At 42.6% G+C, this 22796-nt stretch overlaps 1 protein-coding gene across 1 annotated transcript in view; it reads right to left on the bottom strand.

The window, feature by feature from the left end:
• Positions 1-4197: 4197 nt before the first annotated feature.
• The window catches only part of CD59 (CD59 molecule (CD59 blood group)), a 32845-nt gene continuing 14246 nt past the window's right edge, over positions 4198-22796 (bottom strand). Inside the window, exons 3-4 of the mRNA XM_070046129.1 lie at positions 15882-15983; positions 4198-9785 (exon numbers count right to left, since the gene is read on the bottom strand). Coding sequence (XP_069902230.1) covers positions 9583-9785; positions 15882-15983 — 305 coding nt within the window. The 3' untranslated portion in view covers positions 4198-9582. The remainder of the gene's footprint in view (positions 9786-15881; positions 15984-22796) is intronic.

Raw genomic sequence — 22796 nt, 5'->3', positions numbered from 1 at the left:
TGTTAGCATTAGTCAAGATCTGTTTGGAAGCAGCAAGACCAATGTGAGCTAGTAGACTTTCAATATTGATGAGGGACTTACAATGTGCAGATAAATAATCTGGCCCTGCTGAGGGTTCAAACTCTCAAGGGGCCCAAAGTCCAAAACATGTGGGCTGGCAGGCTCTTATTTTATCAGGACACACACTGCATGATGTTAAGTCATGGGGCCAACTGCAAGGACACAAAAGTAGACCTGTACCTCGAAGCTCAGTACTTCCCAAAGTTGGACACTGAGCCAGTATCCTTCAGGACATACTACGAGTTCCACTTATCTATCCACTGGGTGTACCTTGCATCTATCTATAGCTCATCCCCCAAAAGAGACGATCCAATGGGGTTGTCACCACCCAATACTGAACGCAAGACTATTGACTCTCCAACTCATCTGGCCTTTACAGTATTGCCTCCGGGTCCAGACATCTAACCCTTAGTCTGTGGTATCAGTCATAGCAACTATCTGCAGAAAGAAACCTCGAAGCTTAAGGCCATTTATACGGCCCTTGCTGATTGACTCCCAGCAGCCCTCTCCCCAGCTCCCCATTTAGCAACACCCAGATTCTGCCTTAGAGAATTACCCTCTTCTCAATGTACTCTGGCCCCAAAGTGGGCAGGAGACCCAAGAAAGCAGTCAGACAGTCTCACCCTGTCATCTGAATCTTGAAAGAGATTTCTGGAACTGCCCAACTCCTGTTTTTTTTTTTTTTTTAATCTCTCTGACTGACTCTTCTGCTCTCCTCTTCCACTTTTAAGGGTGCGTGTGATTACATTTGTTTCACCTTCTCCCTATTTTATTTTATTTTTATTATTTTTTAATAGCTCTTTATTGGAGTATAATTGCTTCACAATACCGTGTTAGTTTCTGTTGCACAACAAAGCGAATCAGCAATATGCATACACATGTCCCCATATCCCCTCCCTCTTGCGTCTCCCTCCCACCCTCCCTATCCCACCCCTCTAGGTCATCCCAAAGCACCGAGCCGATCTCCCTGTGCTATGCTGCTGCTTCCCACCAGCCATTTTACATTTGGTAGTGTATGTATGTCGATGCTACTCTCACTTCGCCTCAGCTTCCCCCTCCACCCCATGTCAACAATTCCATTCTCTATGTCTAACTCTTTATTCCTGCCCTGCAACTAGGTTGATCAGTACCCACCTTTTTTTTTTTTTTAGATTCCATATATATGCGTTAGCATACGGTATTTGTTTTTCTCTTTCTGACTTACTTCACTCTGTATGACAGACTCTAGGTCCATCCACCTCACTACAAATAACTCAATTTCGTTTCTTTTTATGGCTGAGTAATATTCCATTGTATATATGCGCCACATCTTCTCCATCCATCCATCTGATGATGGACATCTAGGTTGCTTCCATGTCCTGGCTATTGTAAATAGAGCTGCAATGAACATTGTGGTGCATGCCTCTTTTCTTTAAATTTATTTTATTTATTTATTTTTGGCTGCTTTGGGTCTTCATTGCTGCACACACAGGGGCTTTCTCTAGTTGTGGTGAGCGGGGGCTACTCTTCATTGTGGTGCGCAGGCTTCTCATTGCGGTGGCTTCTCTTGTTGAGGAGCATGGACTTTAGGCGTGTCGGCTTCAGTAGTTGTGGCATGTGGGCTCCAGAGTGCAGGCTGAGTAGTTGTGGTGCACGGGCTCAGTTGCTCCGCAGCATGTGGGATCCTCCCGGACCAGGGCTCTAACCCATGTGCCCTGGATTGGCAGGCGGATTCTTAACCACTGCGCCACCAGGGAAGCCCCATGTCTCTTTTTAAATTATGGTTTTCTCAGGGTATATACCCAACACTGGGATTGCTGGGTCATATGGTAGTTCTATTTTTAGTTTTTTAAGGAAGCTCCATACTGTTTTCCATAGTGGCTGTATCAATTTACATTCCCACCAACAGTGTAGGAAGGTTCCCTTTTCACCACACCCTTTCCAGAATTTATTGTTTCTAGCTTTTTTGATAATGCCATTCTGACCGCATGAGGTAATTACCTCATTGTAGTTTTGATTTGCATTTCTCTAATAATTAGTGATGTTGAGCATCTTTTCATTTGCTTCTTGGCCATCTATATGTCTTCCTCTGTGAAATGTCTATTTAGGTCTTCTGCCCATTTTTAAACTGGATTGTTTGTTTTTTTGATATTGAGCTCCATGAGCTGTTTGTATATTTTGGAGATTAATCCTTTGTCTGTTGTTTCATTTGCAAATATTTTCTCCCATTCTGAGGGTTGTCTTTTTGTCTTGTTTATGGTTTCCTATGCTGTGCAAAAGCTTTTAAGTTTAATTAAGTCCCATTTGTTTATTTTTGTTTTTATTTCTGTTACTCTAGGAGGTGGGTCAAAAAAAGGATCTTGCTGTGGTTTATGTCAGAGTGTTTTTCCTATGTTTTCTTCTAAAAGTTTTATAGTGTCTCGTCTTACATTTAAGTCTTTAATCCATTTGGAGTTTATTTTTGTGTACGGTGTTAGGTAGTGTTCTAATTTCATTCTTTTACACGTAGCTGTCCAGTTTTCCCAGCACCACTTATTGAAGAGGCTGTCTTTTCTCCATTGTACGTTCTTGCCTCCTTTGTCGTAAATTAGGTGCCCATATGTGTGTGGGTTTATCTCTGGGCATTCTATCCTGTACCATTTATCTATATTTCTGTTTTTGTGTCAGTACCATATGTCTTGATTACTGTAGCTTTGTGGTATAGTTTGAAGTCAGGGAGCCTGATACCTCCAGCTCCGTTTTTCTTTCTCAAGATTGCTTTGGCTATTCGGGGTCTTTTGCGTTTCCATACGAATTGTGAGATTTTTTGTTCTAATTCTGTGAAGAATGCCATTGGTGGTTTGATGGGGATTGCATTGAATCTGTAGATTGCTGTGGGTAGTATAGTCATTTTCACAATGTTGATTCTTCCAATCCAAGAACATGGTATATCTCTCCATTTGTATCATCTTTAATTTCTTTCATCAGTGTTTTATAGTTTTCTGAGTACAAGTCTTTCGCCTCCTTAGGCAGGTTTATTCCTAGGTATTTTATTCTTTTTGTTGCAATGGTAAATGGGAGTGTTTCCTTGATTTCTCTTTCAGATTTTTCATTGTTGGTGTATAGGAATGCAAGACATTTCTGAGCATTGATATTGTATCCTACTACTTTACCAAACTCATTGATTAGTTCTAGTAGTTTTCTGGTAGCATCTTTAGGATTCTCTATGTATAGTATCATGTCATCTGCAAACAGTGACAGTTTTACTTCTTCTTTTATGATTTGGATTCCTTTTATTTCTTTTTCTTCTCTGATTGCTGTGGCTAAACTTCCAAAACTATGTTGAATAAGAGTGGTGAGAGTGGGCAACCTTGTCTTGTTCCTGATCTTAGAGGAAATGGTTTCAGTTTTTCACCATTGAGAATGATGTTGGCTCTGGGTTTGTCATATATAGCCTTTATCATGTTGAGGTAAGTTCCCTCTATGCCTACTTTCTGGAGGGTTTTTATCATAAGTGGGTGTTGAATTTTGTCAAAAGCTTTTTCTGCATCTACTGAGATGATCATATGGTTTTTATTCTTCAATTTGTTAATATGGTTTATAATATTGATTGATTTGTGTATGTTGAAGAATCCTTGTGTTCCTGGGATAAACCCCACTTGATCATGATGTATGATCCTTTTAATGTGCTGTTGGATTCTGTTTGCTAGTATTTTGTTGAGGATTTTTACATCTATGTTCATCAGTGATATTGGCCTGTAGTTTTCTTTTTTTGTGACATCTTCGTCTGGTTTTGGTATCCGGGTGATGGTGGCCTCATAGAATGAGTTTGGGAGTTTTCCTCCCTCTGCTATATTTTGGAAGAGTTTGAGAAGGGCAGGTGTTAGCTCTTCTCTAAATGTTTGATAGAATTCACCTGTGAAGCCATCTGGTCCTGAATTTTTGTTTGCTTGAAGATTTTTAATTACCGTTTCTTACTTGTGATAGGTCTGTTTATATCTTCTAATTCTTTGTGGTTCGGTCTTGGAAAATTGTACCTTTCCAAGAATATGTCCATTTCTTCGTGGTTGTCCATTTTATTGGCATATAGTTTTTTGTAGTAGTCTCTTATAAGCCTTTGTACTTCTGCAGTGTCAGTTGTGATTTTTCCTTTTTCATTTCTAATTTTATTGATTTGCACCCTCCCTCTCCCTTTTTTGTTTTTTTTTTTTTTTTTTTTTTTTTTTGTATGCGGGCCTCTCACTGTTGTGGCCTCTCCCGTTGCGGAGCACAGGCTCCGGACGCGCAGGCTCAGCGGCCATGGCTCACAGGCCCAGCCGCTCCGCGGCATGTGGGATCTTCCCGGACCGGGGCACGAACCCATGTCCCCTGCATCGGCAGGCGGACTCTCAACCACTGCGCCACCAGGGAAACCCCCTCTCCCTTTTATTCTTGATGAGTCTGGCTAAGGGTTTATCAATTTTGTTTATCTTCTCAAAGAATCAGCTTTTAGTTTTATTGATCTTTGCTATTGTTTTCTTCATTTCTATTTCATTTATTTTTGCTCTGATATTCATGATTTCTTTCCTTCTACTGACTTTGGGTTTTCTTCGTTCTTCTTTCTCTAGTTGTTTTAAGTGTAGGGTTAGATTGTTTGAGATTTTTCTTGTTTCTTGAGGTGAGGTTGAATTGTTATAAACTTCCCTCTTAGAACTGTTTTTGCTGCATCCCATAGGTTTTGGTTCGTTGTGTTTTCGTTGTCATTTGTTTCTATGTATTTTTTAATTTCTTCTTTAATTTCTTCAATGATTTCTTGGTTATTTAGTAGTGCACTGTTGAGCCTCCATGTATTTGTGTGTTTTTTTTTTACAGTTTTTTTCCTGTAACTGATTGCCAATCTTATAGCGTGTGGTCAGAAAAGATGCTTGATATGATTTCAATATTCTTAAATTTTCCGAGGCTTGATTTGTGACCCAAGATGTGATCTATCCTGGAGAATGTTCCATGTGCACTTGAGAAGAAAGTGTATTCTGCCACTTTTCAGTGGAATGTTGTATAAATATCTATTAGATCTATCTGCTCTATTGTGTCATTTAAACTTTTGTTTCATTATTTATTTTCACTTTGGATGATCTGTAGATTGTGAAAGTGGGGTGTTAAAGTCTCCTACTCTTATTGTGTTACTGTCAGTTTCCCCTTTTATGGCTGTTAGCATTTGCCTTATGTATTGAGGTGCTCCTATGTTGGGTGCATAAATATTTACAATTGTTATATCTTCTTCTTGGATCGACCCCTTGATCATTATGTAGTGTCCTTCTTTGTTTCTTGTAATACTCTTTATTTTAAATTCTATTTTGTCTTATATGAAAATTGCTACTCCAGCTTTCTTTTGATTTCCTTTTGCATGGAATATCTTTTTCCACCCCCTCACTTTCAGTCTGTTTGTGTCCCTAGGTCTGAAGTGGGTCTCTTGTAGACAGCATATATACAGGTCTTGTTTTTGTATCCATTCAGCCAGTCTGTGTCTTTTGGTTAAGGCATTTAATCCATTTACATTTAAGGTAGTTGTCGATATGTATGTTCCTATTACCATTGTCTTAATTGTTTTGGGTTTGTTTTTGTGGGTCTTTTTCTTCTTTTGTGTTTCCCCGCTTAGAGAAGTTTCTTTAGCATTTGTTGTAAAGCTGGTTTGGTGGTGCTGAATTCTCTTAGCTTTTGCTTGTCTGAAAAGCTTTTGACTTCTCCATCGAATCTGAATGAGATCCTTGCTGGGTAGAGTAATCTTGGTTGTAGATTTTTCTCTTTCATCACTTTAAGTATATCCTGCCACTCTCTTCTGGCCTGCAGAGTTTCCACTGAAAAATCAGCTGATAACCTTATGGGGATTCCTTTGTATGTTATTTTGTTTTTCCCTTGCTGCTTTTAATATTTTTTCTTTGAATTTAATTTTTGTTAGTTTAATATGTGTCTTGGTGTGTTTTTCCTAGGGTTTATCCTGTATGGGACCTCTGTGCTTCCTGAACCTGGGTGACTATTTCCTTTCCCATGTTAGGGAAGTTTTCCACTGTAATCTCTTCAAACATTTTCTCAGACCCTTTCTTTTTCTCTTCTTCTTCTGGGACCCCTATAATTCAAATGTTAGTGCATTTAGTGTTATCCCAGAGGTCTCTGAGATTGTCTTCAATTCTTTTCATTCTTTTTCTTTATTCTGCTCCTTGGCAGTTATTTCTACCATTTTGTCTTCCAGCTCACTTATTTGTTCTATTGCCTCCGTTATTCTGTTATTGATTTCTTCTAATGTATTTTTCATTTCAATTATTGTATTGTTCATCTCTGTTTGTTCTTTAGTTCTTCTAGACCTTTGTTAAACATTTCTTGTATTTTCTCAATCTGTGCTTCCATTCTATCTCTGAGATTTTGGATCATCTTTACTATCATTACTCTGAATTCTTTTCCAGGTAGATTGCCTATTTCCTCTTCGTTTATTTGGTCTTGTAGGTTTTTACCTTGCTCCTTCATCTGTGACATATTTTTTTGCTGTCTCTCTCTCTCTCTCTCTTTTTTATGAGTGGGATTGTGTTCCTGTTTTACTGGTTGTTTGGCCTGAGGCTTCCAACACTGGAGTTTGTAGGCTATTGGGTAGAGCTGGATCTTGGTGCTGAGATGAGGAACTCTGTGAGACCTCACTCCAATGACTATTCCCTGGGGTCTGAGGTTCTCTGTTAGTCCAGTGGTTTGGACTCAGAGCTCCCACCACAGGAGCTTCCCCCTGACCCCAGGCTCGCAAATCAAGATCCTGCAAGCCGTGTGGGGTGACAAGAAAAAAAAGAGAGAAAGAACAGAGTAAAAAATAAAATTAGACTAGGAAACTAACAGATATGTTAGAAAGAATATAAAAATAAAAATACAGATGAATCAACAACTGGAAGGTACATCAGTAACAAAATAGTAAAAAAGAGGAGGGAAAGGAAAAAAAGGGGGGGGGTTGGCCTTGGCTGTGGAGGGCGGGGCCTAATCAAGGGCAAGTTTTGGGCAGTGGGGAGGGCCTATGCTCAGGACCCACAGGGCTGGAAAAGGCCCTGGGGGCTGTGGGGGGTGGGGCTTAGGCTCAAGGAACAGAAGGGGCCCAGGCGTGCCCCCCCATCCCCGTCTGAGGGCAGCGGACCTCACTGGGAGCTCAGCAGGCTTCCTGGGCTCGAGTGGGCGGGGCAAACACCCTCCTCTCCTCTCCTGCTCCTCCAGTCTGGGGTCTGGGAGCACCCCTCCCGCCTGCATCTCTTGATCTCCCTGGCTTCCTTCCTATGTCCCCAGGTCCAATGCAGTCAGGCGGGGGTGGGGGTGGGGGATGGGAGAGCCTTGGAGGGCAGGGGACCCGCCTGGGAGCTCAGCAGGCTCCCCGTGCCCAAGTGGGCAAGGCGATCGCCCTCTGCTCCTCTCCGGCTCTTCCCAGAGTCCCTCCCACATGCCTCTCCTGATCTCCCTGGCCTCAGGGGTGCTGATCTTGTCTTCTCCACTCCTCCTCCCTCCTCGGTCCCCCTACGTCCTACTGGTTCACTTTGGGGTTCCTCCCGTCTCCTTGGGGGTCAGAGTCCCCACCAGCGGCCGGCAGATGCCCTATTTGTGGGGAGACGCTATCTCCGCATCTTCCCACACCACCATTTTGACTCCTCCTCTCTGGCTTTTTTTTAACGTTTTACATTTTTTGGCTGTACTGCATGGCTTGCGGGATCTCAGTTCCCCGACTCAGGATTGAACTTGGGCCACAACAGTGAAAGCACTGAATCCTAACCACTAGACCACCAGGGAACTCTCCCCGACTACTGGTTTTTTGCAGTCTGGTTGAATGCCCCTTCAAAGTTCCCCCAAATTCATTTTCTGCTTAAGTGAGTCAAAATTGGTTCTTGTTCCTTGGAACTAAAAGGCACTGCATGAAATGAGCCACTTTGCTGTGGGCATGGTCAGTACTTTCTTGGGCAGAAAAAGTTCTATTGAGGAAAGAGTCACACCTAGTATTTTGTCTTTGAACAGAAGATTAAAGATGATGTAAGGAAAAGCTCTGAGCCAATAGGGAACACAGAGCACCAAGGTAATGCTAGGTTTTGATGAGGAAGCCTCTATTGGTCTGTGTTTAAGTAATGGCATCAACAGAAGAAATCTGGTACTGTCCAAGATCTCTTCTTTCAGTTGCTACCATTGGGCGTGTCACCTATGTTGTTACCCTTTGGGCCAATCACCACACTCATGCATTTGATGAGATTTTATTTTCAGAAAGGCAGTATTCATTCTGGTTTGTCCAACAGATCACATAATCAAGGTGTTTTTTTTTTGTTTTTTTTTAAATGTTAATCAATAAATTCCACTTGCGTCGGCAAAAGTCAGACTATGCTGTTAAATATAGCCAAGACTGTAAGCATACAAATGTCACTGTCTACTGGATCTTAAATTATTCACCAGTACCCACAAGAAAGAGGCAAAACTTTGTCCTCCTGAAAAGGTGTATCACTTTTTAGGAAACCGGTAGCGCTTCTGAAAGCCTCAGCACTTGTGATTACGCTAACAGCCCTTACAGATGTATTTGACACTATCTGTGCTGACTCAGCTAGGAGCCAACAGGCTGGATGTCGGCAGGTAAAACACATCCCTGCAGACCTGTTACTATTCATGATGACATTTGGAAATCTCAAATCGCAACCCCAAAGGCTCCTCCTTTTCCATTCATGTATTATACACACACATATGAAGAGTTTTCCTACCAGTAACATTTAAAATAAGCACGCTTAATAACTGCAAGTCACAAGTAACATAGAATATTCAAATGTTTAGTTTTTAACTGTGTGTGACAAAGCTAAGACAGCCTACCATTCCAATAAAAAAGACGGGGAGTGGGAGGGATAGTTTTAACACACCATTAATTTATGTTACTGCGTTTTTCTACTGAAAGACAGCAAAGACAATACAAAATTTAGGGACAGAAGAAAACACAGATTTCAGCCTCTGGTACCTCTCTAAAGATAAACCTTGTGCTTCCGTGCCCTGCCATCTGGAAAGCTTACCTCCTTCCCAGCCAGTCACCTTCTAGCTGAGAATACAACAGTCATTAAGAATCTCATTGGCCACAGCCCACACCTGGAACATGCACCATGCCTACCTGGCAATACAGGGACCATGAAAGGCGAGAATAATGCATACCTTGTGAGAGACTGTTGAAAAGGAGCCCCCTGCCCCAGTCACCCAAAAAAGTACTGATCACATTAACTACATCCAAGGAACCAGAGGGAAATAGCTGAGGACTGCAGAGAATCTACTCAAGCTGTCACTGCAAAGAGCAGAGTAAGAAGCATACAACTTTACTCAAATCACATGCACTTCACTCAAACTTTTTCCCTCAAACAGGTCTTCTCTGCCAACAGAACTGGTCTTCAGAGTCCCTCTGAGTTCCTCTCTCTAATCTAACTTGCTCAAGCTAGTTTTAGTCTTTCCCAACAGGATCCAGCTGGAAAATATAAAGCCTTTGGAACGCAGCAGCACAGGAAATGAGGAGTATACAGAAACAGGAGATTTAGGAGAAGCCCTTCTGGTGTAGATTTAGAGACAAAAGCTCCAGACCGCCACCAGCAGCAGGATGACCAGCAGAGCTGTTTTCCCTGATATACTCGTCCCGTCACTTTTGTTACACAGGTTCTTCTGGCAGCAGTGGTACTTAAGCTCCTTCTCATCTAAGGCTTTCGCAATGGCTTCGAAATTGCAATGGTCAAACATCCAACACTGGTAGTAAGTTTTCATTGGCACTGTGGGGGAAATACACACACGCAAAGATAAGCACTCAAGCAGGTAAAATGCTGCACCTGTCTTTGAACTCGCAGTTCTACTTCTTAGAACTTATCCTGGGGAAATAGAGACATTTGGGTAAAAATATGTATCCCAGTTAGCTTATAAAGGGGAAAAATTAAGTAAATAATGATCCAGCTCTGAATGGAACTTTTCCATAAAAGCAGAGTCTCATCAGAGCCAATACAGTTGTGTGTATATGGAAGGCAACAGGCAATCATACTAATGTTTGAGAGAGTTACAAAGATTTTTAAACACATGCCCTCTTTGATCCAGGAATCCCACTTCTAGAATTTACCCTATGAAGTTACTTGAAAAAAGGTTAAGATATATGCTCAAGAATGGTCACTGCACTACTATCTGTAGCAACAAGAAACGAAAAGACAGTCGGTTAATAAAAAAGCACTTGAATAAATTATGGTAGAGTTCCACACAACGAAGTTCCATGCAGATAAGGAATGCCACAGACCATGTGTATTGACATGGGAGGAGTTTGAGGGTTTTTTTAAAATGCAGAAAAATAGTTAAATTGGACTTCAACAAAATTAAACGTTTGTGCTTCAAAGAACACTATTTTAAAAAATTAAAAAGACAAAACCCACAAAAAGTGAGAAAATGTTTGCAAATCATATATCCGATAAGAGTATAGTATACAGAATCTATGAAACACTCTTACAACTCAATAATAAAAAGACACCCCAATTAAAAAATGGGCAAAGGGTATAGATACTTCTCCAAAGATACACAAAGGGCCAATAAGTGCATGAAAAGATGCCCAACGTCATTAGCCATTAAGAAAATACAAATCAAAACCACAGTGAGGATCAATTCACACCTATTAGGATGGCTATAGTCAAGAAATTGGAAAATAACAAGTGGTGTCAAGGAAGCAAAGAAATTGGAATCCTCAAATATTGCTCGTGGGAAGGTAAAGTGGTGCAGGTATCTTGGAAAAGTCTGGCATTTCCTCAAAAGGTTAAAAATAGTTACCATATGACCTAGTAATTCTACTCCTAGGTAAATATATTACCCAAGAGAATTGAAAACTATGTTCACACAAATGCTTATACACGAATGTTCATAGCAGCATTATTCAAAACACCTAAAAAGTGGAAACAACCCATATGTCCATTAAATGGTAAATGATAAGCAAAATGTGGTATATCCATTCAATGGAATATTATTTGGCCATAAAAAGGAATGAGGTACTGATATATCCAATAACATGGGTGAACATTAAAAACATTATGAGCAGGGACTTCCCTGGGGGTGCAGTGGTTAAGAATCTGCCTGCCAATGCAGGGGACACGGGTTTGATCCCTGGTCCAGGAAGATCCCACGTGCTGTGGAGCAACTAAGCCCGTGCACCACAACTACTGAGCCTGTGCTCTAGAGCCCGCGAGCCACAACTACTGAAGCCCGTGTGCCTAGGGCCTGTGCTCTGCAATAAGAGAAGCCACCGCAATGAGAAGCCCGTGCACTGCAACATAGAGTAGCCCCCTCTCGCTGCAACTAGAGAAAGCCCGCGAACAGCAACGAAGACCCAATGCAGCCAAAAATAAATAAATGAATAAAAAAATTTAAAAGAATAATAGATTATATACTTTAAAAAAACAAACAAACAAAAAAACATTATGCTAGTGAAAGGAGCCAGTCACAAAGGACCACAACACTGTATGGTTTGATTTATATCTAAATGCCCAGAATAGGCAAATCCGTGGAGACAGAAAGTAGATAGTGCTCCCTGCCGGGGTATGGGCGAGGGAAGAATACGGAGTGACCGCTAACGGGTATGGGGTTTCCTTTCGGGGTGATAATAATGTTCTGAAAATGAGTGGTGATAGTCGTACAGAGTTGTGGATATACTAAAGGCCACTGAATTGCGCACTTTAAAATGTACTTTGGAACTGAGATATGTGAATTATATCTCAATAGAAAAAAGCCTAGATGCAGAACAACATGTAGAATGTGACCCACCTGTACAAAGTCTATGTGTGGGGGTGAGTATACTACTTTTCTCTGGAAAGATTCCCAAGTAATTTAACAGTGTTACCCTCACAGAAGGCTATCTTTCATTTATACATGTCTCTGTAGATTGAGATTTAAAATAAAAAATCACTGGATGAATTTATTTTAAACATAGCTTAAACTTCCTTTAAAAATCATTAGATTATTCCGTAAAGCAGGAAAGTTTTCCAAAAGAACGGCCACTATGGTCCCAATTTTTACACACAAAGGAAGATGCAGGCCAAGATATACGATGCCAATTAGCTTATAGTGACTTAACATTGAGAAAAATTACGTTAAATATTTTAAAAAAGTGAGAGCTGAGAGAGAAGAGAAGTTAGTTGTACTAGATGCTGAGGACACACAGATATAGAAGGTTGGTCCCCGCCCTGGAATCATTTTCTTTTCTTCTGTGTTGGAAAGAAAAAAATACAGATGCTTATTTCCTTATTTAAGGCCAATAACTAGTTTATTCTATTTCATTCACAGCTCAGAACAAAACTTCTAAGTTTATAACTGCAGGTATAACTGTTCTGTCCTCCCCCTCAGAGGAGATGAGTATTTGGCCTGGATTTTAATGAAGTCTGGTCAAGTGGCAGAGGCCAGATAAGAGTGTTCCAGTGACTCTACCTGCTTGGATCATAAATATTTAAGTGGATGCTTCTAATACTGTACTAAAGAATGCTGTTGAATAGGACAAGTTACTGTCTTATGTAGTAGTCATCAGGCTTTGGAACTGCGAAAGCATGAAAGTCACCAAAATGTTAATTAGGGAAACCTAACAGCTTGGGGAGAGCAGATAGTAATTTATTAATAATTGCTACCAATTAATCACTTACTACGTGTCCTGCAGTGAGCCAAGCACTTTCCTTGAATGATCTTATTTGCAGAACAACCTTCAATGGTGAGCTTCTCACCAAAGCCACTGTCAGAATCACCCGAGGAAAAGTGGATCATATCACAGAGTCACCGGAATGTTAAAGGTTCTCTCTCTGCTAGGCACAGCCTCCCCGCTCTTCGAAGATTTGCCTTGAGTCTGCCTTTACCAAGCAGTAGTCCCCAGTTGCCTTAGGCATCCTTCAGTGTGTCCCTTATTTGAAAGGCCATTACAGAAATGATTGCTTGGCACTGTCATCAAAGGCTCTGCCAGACTCTCCGTACATGGTTTATATTTCCAGGACCTAGCCAGGACGCCAGTAAATTAGTGGCTGAAGTAGCGCCCATCTGTCTCTCTTCTAGACTGAATCCGCACAGCGCTAGCACGCACATTTCTCCACTAACTGCCCCACTGACCCCGGGAGGTAAGTATTCCTATTTCACAGCTGGGGAGACAATGTGGCCAGATTAATTAAATAATTTCTCCAATGTATGCCTGGCCTTTGATTCCTGTTTATGACAGTGTGCCTCGCCTCTCCCAGGCTGACGTCAATCAGAGTCGGAGGGGCATTTAGATGTTCTGTTACTATCTGCCTTACTGTAAGGTTTGAATATCTATATTTCAAGAACTGCTGTTACCACATGTCTAGCTGAAGTTTTGGGACCTATGTTCATGAGAAGAAGAAAATTATTTAAGATTCACATTATCCTTAAAAAAATAGATTTTATACTTGAGAGGAGTTTTAGATTCACAGCGAAATTGAGCAGAAAGTACATAGTTCCCATAGAGCCCCCGATAGCCCCACCTCCACCCCAAACAACATTTCCCGCCAGTACATTTGTTGCAACTGATGAACCTACATGGACTCATCATCGTCACCCAAAGTCCATTATTTACATTTGGGTGCACTCTGGGTGTTGTACATTCTATAGGGTTTGACAAATGTATGACATGTGTCCATCATTATAGTATCACACAGAGTCCTAGCTTCGTTGCCCGAAAAATCCTGTGCTCCTCCTATTCATCCCTCCCTCCTCCCCCACTTAACCCCTGGCAGCCACTGACCTTTTTATTATCTCCTTGGTTTTGCCCTTTCCAAAACATCACATAGTTGGAATCATGACAATGTAGCTTTCCCAGAGTGGCTTCTTTCATTCAGTAATACATATTTAAGTTTCCTTCATGTCTCTTCATGGTTTGATACTTCATTTCTTTTTAGTCCCTTCTCTGGATGTACCACCGTTTATTTATCCATTCATCTACTGAAGGACATCTTGGTTGCTTCCAAGTTTGGGTAATTATGAATAAAGCTGCTATAAACATCCATGTGTAGGTTTTTGAGTGGACATAATTTTTTGACTCATTTAGGTAAATATCAAGGAATGCAACTGTTGAATCTTATGGTGAGAGTACATACTGTGTACCAATTTATATTCCTTCCAGCAATGAATGAGAGCTCCTGGGGCTCCACATCCTTGCCAGCATTTGGTACTGTCAGTGTTTTAGACTTTGGCCATTCTAATAGACGTGCCTCCTTGTTTACATTAATCATTTTTACAAAGCATAACAGTTCATTATAAGATGAGTAAATTCTGGGGAATCTAATGTACAGCATTATGACTGTGGTTAACAAGACTTATTGTCTATTTGCAATCTGCTAACAGGGTAGATCTTAAGTGTTCTCGTCACACACAGAAAGGTAACAATGATTGATTGCAGTAATCATTTCACAATGTATATGTATATCAAATTGCCATGTTGTACACCTTAAACATATACAGTTTTTATTTGTCAATTATACTTCAATAATGTCGGAAACAACTAAAATGAAAGTTTAACCATTCAGGTAGGAAACAATGGGATTTGTTTCCTAGTCTAGTCTACTTCCCTCTTTCCTTCTCTCCACCTCTACCATCTGACACACCCACTTCATCAATAAAAAAGAGAGGCCGGAAGAACTTACTGGTGGCAAGACAGAGATCAGAGCTCAAAGCTTCTAACTGATAATCTAATACTTATTCTACACATAATATTGCCTTTATTCTCTCATTTGGAAATTATACTTTTTGTAGTGGGGGTCCAAGAGACACAGACAATCAGGGTTGAGAAGTAGGTCTCTGTGCTCACAGATAATTGGTGCTCAAATATTTGTGGAGTGAATGACTATTCTCTCTGGGGGCCTCACTATGCGTTCTACATTAACAATGAGTTAATACAGTCCTCCAGGTGAGGCAGAGGAACTGTCGCCTACAGAATCAAGGACCTTACATGTAGACCTTGGCATCTGAGCTGTATTCCAGGAGTTTATATCAAAATTATGAGGTACTCCTGTTCTTTAAACAGGATAATTCTAATTCATCCTTACTTATTGAGGGATTCTTCCTTTCTGGGGAAGTGAAACTCCTCCTCCTTTCAATCAGGTTTCCTAACTTCTATTTTAATAGGATTTATGGAGGAAGCGATTCCATAGTCTAACCAATTTGGAAAATGCAGACTTGACAAAATTTGTCAATGTTGCCAGTTCCCTACCCCAAGCCCACGAGTGCCTTGTTCTCTGAGGCCACCAAGCCTCGGTAGCTACTGTTGCCTTTCTTGGGAACACCCTTCCTCTCTTAGTCCTCTTACTTCCTACCTGTCCTCTGAGCTCAGCTTGAGTCCCCTCAGGACTCTGTATGTATTAAATTCCCCAAGGAATGAGACACGGGTATCAATAAAGACATCTGTAATAGCTACACAGGCCTCTTTCACAATTTTCATCGTCTCCTTTCTTCATCTCTGCACCCCGACCTCCTAGCTCAGGCTCTGGCACAGGGCAGGCTCTCAAAAGTTTGCGAGGCAGCCAGTGTTGCTGTTAAGAGCACAAGTGTTGGAATTAGATGGGTTCCCACGTTCAGATCCTGAGCTCGTTCCTTGACCTTAGTCTGTTGCTTAACCTGAGTCTCAGTTTCCTCATTTACCAAACGGGAATAAAATATTACCCCGAGTGGTAGATGGGAAATATTAAATAAAAAAACAAATGGAAAGTGCTTAGTGCCGCACACAACTGGTGCTATTAAATGGTAGCTATTACTTGTTGAATACGAGTCTAACAAGAATGAGAGCGGCACAGATCTCTTCCCAGGCTCTCTTCATCCCATTACACTCAGGAAGAGGGGGAGGGGGAGGCTCTTACCGGCTTTAACGATGAGACAAGCATCTTGATTACGTGAACAATTGACAGTGGTAGTGCAGCCATTAGCTGGGTTAATACAGTTGTAGCACTCCAGGCTGTGACCTAGGATCAGGAAGAATGCCCGTCAGAACCTGGTAGACCAGCAATGACTCACCCTCCCGGCAGCAGAAGCAAGCCCACCAGCTCCATTAGTGTGGGTCAGAGGTCAGCAACTCAGAGTGGGCTTCCTTCCCACATATATCTGCAGCAGATGTATTTTTCCAAGCTCAAACTACAGTTCCAGCAGCAGTTTTTTGGACCCTGAGGCAAGTGCAAAGGGAATTTCCAGATTTCAAAATCCATTTAACTGTGCAATTGAGAAGCTTTTTCCTACTTTCAACCGGAAGTGATTAATCTGCAATGCAATGACATATTAAAAGGAATCCATTAAGAGGATAAACTAACAGAATTCTATAGACACCTTCCAAGCAATGAATATGCTCTATCACGTAACATTCTCACGGACTGATCAGCAGTATTTGGCAGTACCTATCTGTGTGAAAAGACATGCTCCAAGACGAAATGCATGACATCTCATTACAGATCAGTATTAACAGATGAACGTTTGCAACCAGTTTGATGACGGGGAACACTAACTTTTGAATCCCAAGTAAGCAAAATGTTATTCTCCCAGAAAGAATTCCATTCTTCTCATTAGTAGATCTGTACTATAAATAATTGTACTCAATTATTAAATTTTTGAATTCTGCCAATTAAAAACTTGGAGAAATTTGTTTTCTCTCTTATTTATATAAAAGCCTACATAATATCCTTGATTTTTGTCTCTTGGCCTGCAAAGCCTGAAATATTTACTATCTGGACCTCTGCAGAACAAGTCTGATGGCCTCTGGGATAAGGCGTCCTCACTGCAGCTGTTCTCTGCTGAGGGACTGACCCATCGCCAGAAGCAAACACAGTCAAGGGGCAGGCAGCAGCCATACACTTTAAACCCATGTGGGTGGGAAGACATGCACAGTGACACTGAACACGAGGGTCGACTTATATCAGAAGCAAATGCCTCTGGTTCCCCAATTTGAAAAATGACTACCGCTCCCACTCATGTTCTTAGGATTCATCTTTGGTGGCTCGACTTCAAGTTTCACTGGATTATTTTCCCTTCTCTGTTTTTACAACAATGGTGATGGAAAAAGATGAGTCATATTCCACATCTGTGATGGGAAGAGTTGGAAGCAAGTTTTCCTGATTCATGTGGACATACTCTTTGCTACAATAAGAGATCACCTTCTTCTGGCCACATGGCTTCTGCCACGTAATCAGTATTTGGAAGTACCTATCGGTGTGAAAAGACATTTTCAAAGATGAAATATGTAAAACCTCATAAAAGAATGGCATGGTTAAACCAAGACGAAATGTGGGTTTTAGAACCCAAGAGCTGACTTTTAGTTCTAAGGCCAAAGTTCATCACCAGGAAGAGGAATTCTCCAAAGGCCAGAAGAAAGTGGCTCCTCACTTCCTGAGCACAGATAGGAGTGAAGCTCTCTATAACATCTTTTTTAAAAAATTAATTAATTAATTTATTTTTTGCTGCATTGGGTCTTCATTGCTGCAGGCAGGCTTTCTCTAGTTGCAGCGAGCAGGAGCTACTCTGTTGTGGCGCGCGGGCTTCTCATTGCAGTGGCTTCTCTTGTTGTGGAGCACAGGCTCTAGGCACGCGGGCTTCAGTAGTTATGGCACACGGGCTCAGTAGTTGTGGTGCACGGGCTTGGTTGCCCTGCGGCATGTGGGAATCTTCCCGGACCAGGGCTCAAACCTGTGTCCCCTGCATTGGCAGGTGGATTCTTAACCACTGCGCCACCAGGGAAGTCCCTATAACATCTTAAATGGCCAGGTCAAACCTTCAGACAGAGGAAAGAGAGCTCACCTTTGGAACTTCTGTGAGGCAGAAATATTCACAGCTAACACAGTGTTCAAATACCTAAACTTTCAATCTTCAGAGAACTGCTATAAGAGGCAGGCTCAAGGATCTCCATCCCCATTTTTCAAGAGAAAATTAAGACCAAGATGTTAACTAACTTGTCAAAAGTCACACGGCTACTAAAAGGAGAGCTGGGACTCACACCCAGGCGATCAGTTCTGAAGCCCACGCTTGGTTTATTTACCGTGATGTTCTTCTAATTGTCCTGAGTGGGAAAGAGAAGAAACCAGGACCAGTTATGGGGGAGACCGGGTCAGGGGCAAAGCAATAAGTCAGTGGCTGTTTGATATTCTAGCTACTTAGCCAGGGTGGAGGGGATCTTCTTCACACTCCAACTCCCTCAGGAAAAACCTAAGTGCCCCCGAGACCCGTCACAGAACAGCTAACAGCGCCAAACCCAAGCCTGATCCATAAACAAACGTAGACTGCTGGAAAGCAGGTATGACCAGGCTATTCTTCCTACAGAAAATTCACTGGGTAGAAGAATTAAGACAACGTATATTGTAACATAGCGAACCACATTACAAACCTCCGTGACTACAATCAACAGACGTGGGGAGGGAGGGGGGTCGTGACTTCTGTCTTTTCTCAGAAAGGGAAAACTTGTGCAATCATGTCCTTGGGCTACTTTGTTCTTTGCTTCCGTTTCCTCAACTGTAAGATGGGCATAATAGTACGGAGCCCTCACAGGATGGCTGGAAGGATTAAATGAGCCAGGGTCGGGTACAGGCCCTAGTACCTAGTAAGCATTCACCATATGGGAGCTACTAAAGCTACAAGCTCTAAGACATGCTCCAAAATGCAGATGCCTCTGTAGTGCCCACCGCATGGCTACTTCCTTTTCTGCCTCCTGTCCCCACCCCTCAAAAATAACAGTTAGGAAGGCGGAAGATGGCGGAAGAGTAAGACGCGGAGATCACCTTCCTCCCGACAGATACACCAGAAATACATCTACACGTGGAACAGCTCCTACAGAACACCTACTGAAGGCTGGCAGAAGACCTCAGACCTCCCAAAAGGCAAGAAACTCCCCACGTACCTGGGTAGGGCAAAAGAAAAAACAGAGACAAAAGAATAGGGACGGCACCTGCACCAGTGGGAGGGAGCTGTGAAGGAGGAAAAGTTTCCACACTCTAGGAAGCCCCTTCGCGGGCGGAGACTGCGGGAGGCGGAGGGGGGAGCTTCGAAGCTGCGGAGTGCACAGCAACGGGTGCGGAGGGCAAAGCGGGGAGATTCCCGCACAGAGGATCGGTGCCGACCGGCACTCACCAGCCCGAGAGGCTTGTCTGCTCACCCGCCGGGGCGGGCGGGGCTGAGAGCTGAGGCCGGAGCGCAGGGAGAGGACTGGGGTTGGCGGCTTGAACATAGCCTGAAGGGGTTAGTGCACCACAGCTAGCCGGGAGGGAGTCCAGGGAAAAGCCTGCACCAGCAGAAGAGGCAGGAGACTTTTCCTTCCCTCTTTGTTTCCTGGGGCGTGAGGAGAGGGGTTTAAGAACGCTGCTTAAAGGAACTCCAGAGACGGGCGCGAGCCGCGACTAAAAGCGCGAACCCCAGAGACGGGCGCGAACCGCGGCTGAAAGCGCGGAATCCAGAGACGGGCGCGAGCCGCGGCTGAAAGCGCGGAATCCAGAGACGGGCGCGAGCCGCGGCTGAAAGCGCGGAAACCAGAGACGGGCGCGAGCCGCGGCTGAAAGCGCGGAATCCAGAGACGGGCGCGAGCCGCGGCTGAGGGCGCGGACTCCAGAGACGGGCGCAAGCCGCGGCTAAAAGCGCGGACCCCAGAGGCGGGCGGGAGACGTTAAGGCTGCTGCTGCTGCCACCAAGGGGCCTGTGTGCGAGCACAGGTCACTCTCCACACCCCTCTTCCGCGGAGCCTGTGCAGCCCGCCACTGCCGGGTTCCCGGGATCCAGGGACAACTTCCCCGGGAGAGCGCACAGCGCGCCTCAGGCTGGTGCAAAGTCACGCCGGCCTTTGCCACCGCAGGCCCGCCCCGCACTCTGTGCCCCTCCGTCCCCGCCGGCCTGAGTGCGCCAGAGCCCCCAGTCAGCGGCTCTTTTAACCCTATCCTGTCTGAGCAAAAAACAGACGCCCTCCAGCGATCTACACGCAGTGGCAGGGCCAAATCCAAAGCTTAGCCCTGGGAGCTGTGAGAACAAAGAAGAGAAAGGGAAATCCCTCCCAGCAGCCTCAGAAACAGCGGATTAAAGCTCCACAATCAACTTGATGTACCCTGCATCTGTGGAATACCTGAATAGACAACCAATGATCCCAAATTAAGGAAGTGGACTTTAGGAGCAAGATCTATGATTTTTTCCCCTTTCCTCTTTTTGTGAATGTGTATGTGTATGCTTCTGTGTGAGATCTTGTCTGTATAGTCTTGCTTCCACCATTTGTCCTAGGGTTCTATCCGTCCATGTTTTTTTTTTAATTTTTTTTCTTAATAATTAATTTTAATAACCTTATTATACTTTACCTTCGTTCTTTCTTTCTTCTTTCCGTCCTTCCTTCCCTCCTTTAGACAACGAATCATCCCAAATTGAGGAGGTGGTATCTGACAGCAAGATTTAGGATTTTTCCCCATTTACCTCTTTTAGTGAGGGTGTATGTGTATGCTTCTGTGTAAGATTTTGTCTGTATAGCTTTGCTTCCAACATTTGTCCTAGGTTCTTTCCGTCCCTTTTTTTTTTTTCTAAATAAGAAGTTTTTAATTCAATAACTTTATTATACTGTATTTTATTTTTACTGTATCTTCTTTCTTTCTGTCTTTTTTCCTTCTTTCCCTCCTTCCTTCCTTCCTCCCTCCCTCCCTCCTTTCTTTCCTTCTTGCCTTCTTTCCTTCTTTGCTTCTTTCTTTCTTTCTTCCTTCCTTCCTACCCTCCTTTCCTTCTTTCTTTCCTCATACTTCTACTAATTCCCTCTACTTTTTCTCCCTTTTATCCTGAGCCTGTGGATGAAAAGCTTTTGGTGCTCCAGCCAGGAGGCAGGGCTCTGCCTCTGAGGTAGGACAGCCAACTGCAGGACACTGATCAACAAGAGACCTCCCAGCTCCACATAATATCAAACGGCGAAAATCTCCCAGAGACCTCCATCTTAACACCAGCACCCAGCTTCACTCAACGACCAGCAAGCCACAGTGCTGGAAAACCTATGCCAAACAACTAGCAAAACAGGAACACAACCCCACCCATTAGCAGAGAGGCTGCCTAAAATCATAATAAGGCCACAGACACCCCCAAACACACCACCAGACGTGAACCTGCCCACTAGAGAGACAAGATCCAGCCTCATCCACCACAACACAGGCACTAGCCCCCTCCACCAGGAAGCCTACACAACCCACTGAACCAACCTTAGCCACTAGAGACAGACATCAAAAACAGGAGGAACCACAAACCTGCAGCCTGCAAAAAGGAGACCCCAAACACAGTAAGATAAGCAAAATGAGAAGACAGAAAAACACACAGCAGATAAAGGAGCAAGATAAAAACCCACCAGACCTAACAAATGAAGAGGAAATAGGCAGTCTACCTGAAAGAGAATTCAGAATAATGATAGTAAGGTTGATCCGAAATCTTGGAGATAGAATGGACAATAGATTGGACAAAATGCAAGAATCAGTTAACAAGGACCTAGAAGAACTAAAGATGAAACAAGCAACGATGAACAACACAATAAATGAAATTAAAAGTACTCTAGATGGGATCAATAGCAGAATAACTGAGGCAGAAGAACGGATAAGTGACCTGGAAGATAAAATAGTGGAAATAACTACTGCAGAGCAGAATAAAGAAAAAAGAATGAAAAGAACTGAGGACAGTCTCAGAGACCTCTGGGACAACATTAAACGCACCAACATTCGAATTATAGGGGTTCCAGAAGAAGAAGAGAAAAAGAAAGGGACTGAGAAAATATTTGAAGAGATTATAGTTGAAAACTTCCCTAATATGGGAAAGGAAATAGTTAATCAAGTCCAGGAAGCACAGAGAGTCCCATACAAGATAAATACAAGGAGAAATACGCCAAGACACATATTAATCAAACTGTCAAAAATTAAATACAAAGAAAGCATATTAAAAGCAGCAAGGGAAAAACAACAAATAACACATAAGGGAATCCCCATAAGGTTAACAGCTGATCTCTCAGCAGAAACCCTACAAGCCAGAAGGGAGTGGCAGGACATACTGAAAGTGATGAAGGAGAAAAACATGCAGCCAAGACTACTCTACCCAGCAAGGATCTCATTCAGATTTGATGGAGAAATTAAAACCTTTACAGACAAGCAAAAGCTGAGAGAGTTCAGCACCACCAAACCAGCTTTACAACAAATGCTAAAGGATCTTCTCTAGGCAAGAAACACAAGAGAAGGAAAAGACCTATAATAACGAACCCAAAACAATTTAGAAAATGGGAATAGGAACATACATATCGATAATTACCTTAAATGTAAATGGACTAAATGCTCCCACCAAAAGACACAGATTAGCTGAATGGATACAAAAACAAAACCCTTATATATGCTGTCTACAAGAGACCCACTTCAGACCTAGAGACACATACAGACTGAAAGTAAGGGGATGGAAAAAGATATTCCATGCAAATGGAAGCCAAAAGAAAGCTGGAGTAGCAATTCTCATATCAGACAAAATAGACTTTAAAATAAGGACTATTAAAAGAGACAAAGAAGGACACTACATAATGATCAAGGGATCGATCCAAGAAGAAGATATAACAATTGTAAATATTTATGCACCCAACATAGGAGCACCTCAATACATAAGGCAAATACTAACAGCCATAAAAGGGGAAATCGACAGTAACACATTCATAGTAGGGGACTTAAACACCCCACTTTCACCCATGGACAGATCATCCAAAATGAAAATAAATAAGGAAACACAAGCTTTAAATGATACATTAAACAAGATGGACTTAATTGATA

Source organism: Globicephala melas, chromosome 8 (genome assembly GCF_963455315.2).
Source record: "Globicephala melas chromosome 8, mGloMel1.2, whole genome shotgun sequence".
Lineage (NCBI taxonomy): Eukaryota > Metazoa > Chordata > Mammalia > Artiodactyla > Delphinidae > Globicephala > Globicephala melas.
The sequence above is the reverse complement of the archived record's forward strand: the minus strand, read 5'-3'. Positions and strand labels throughout refer to the sequence as shown.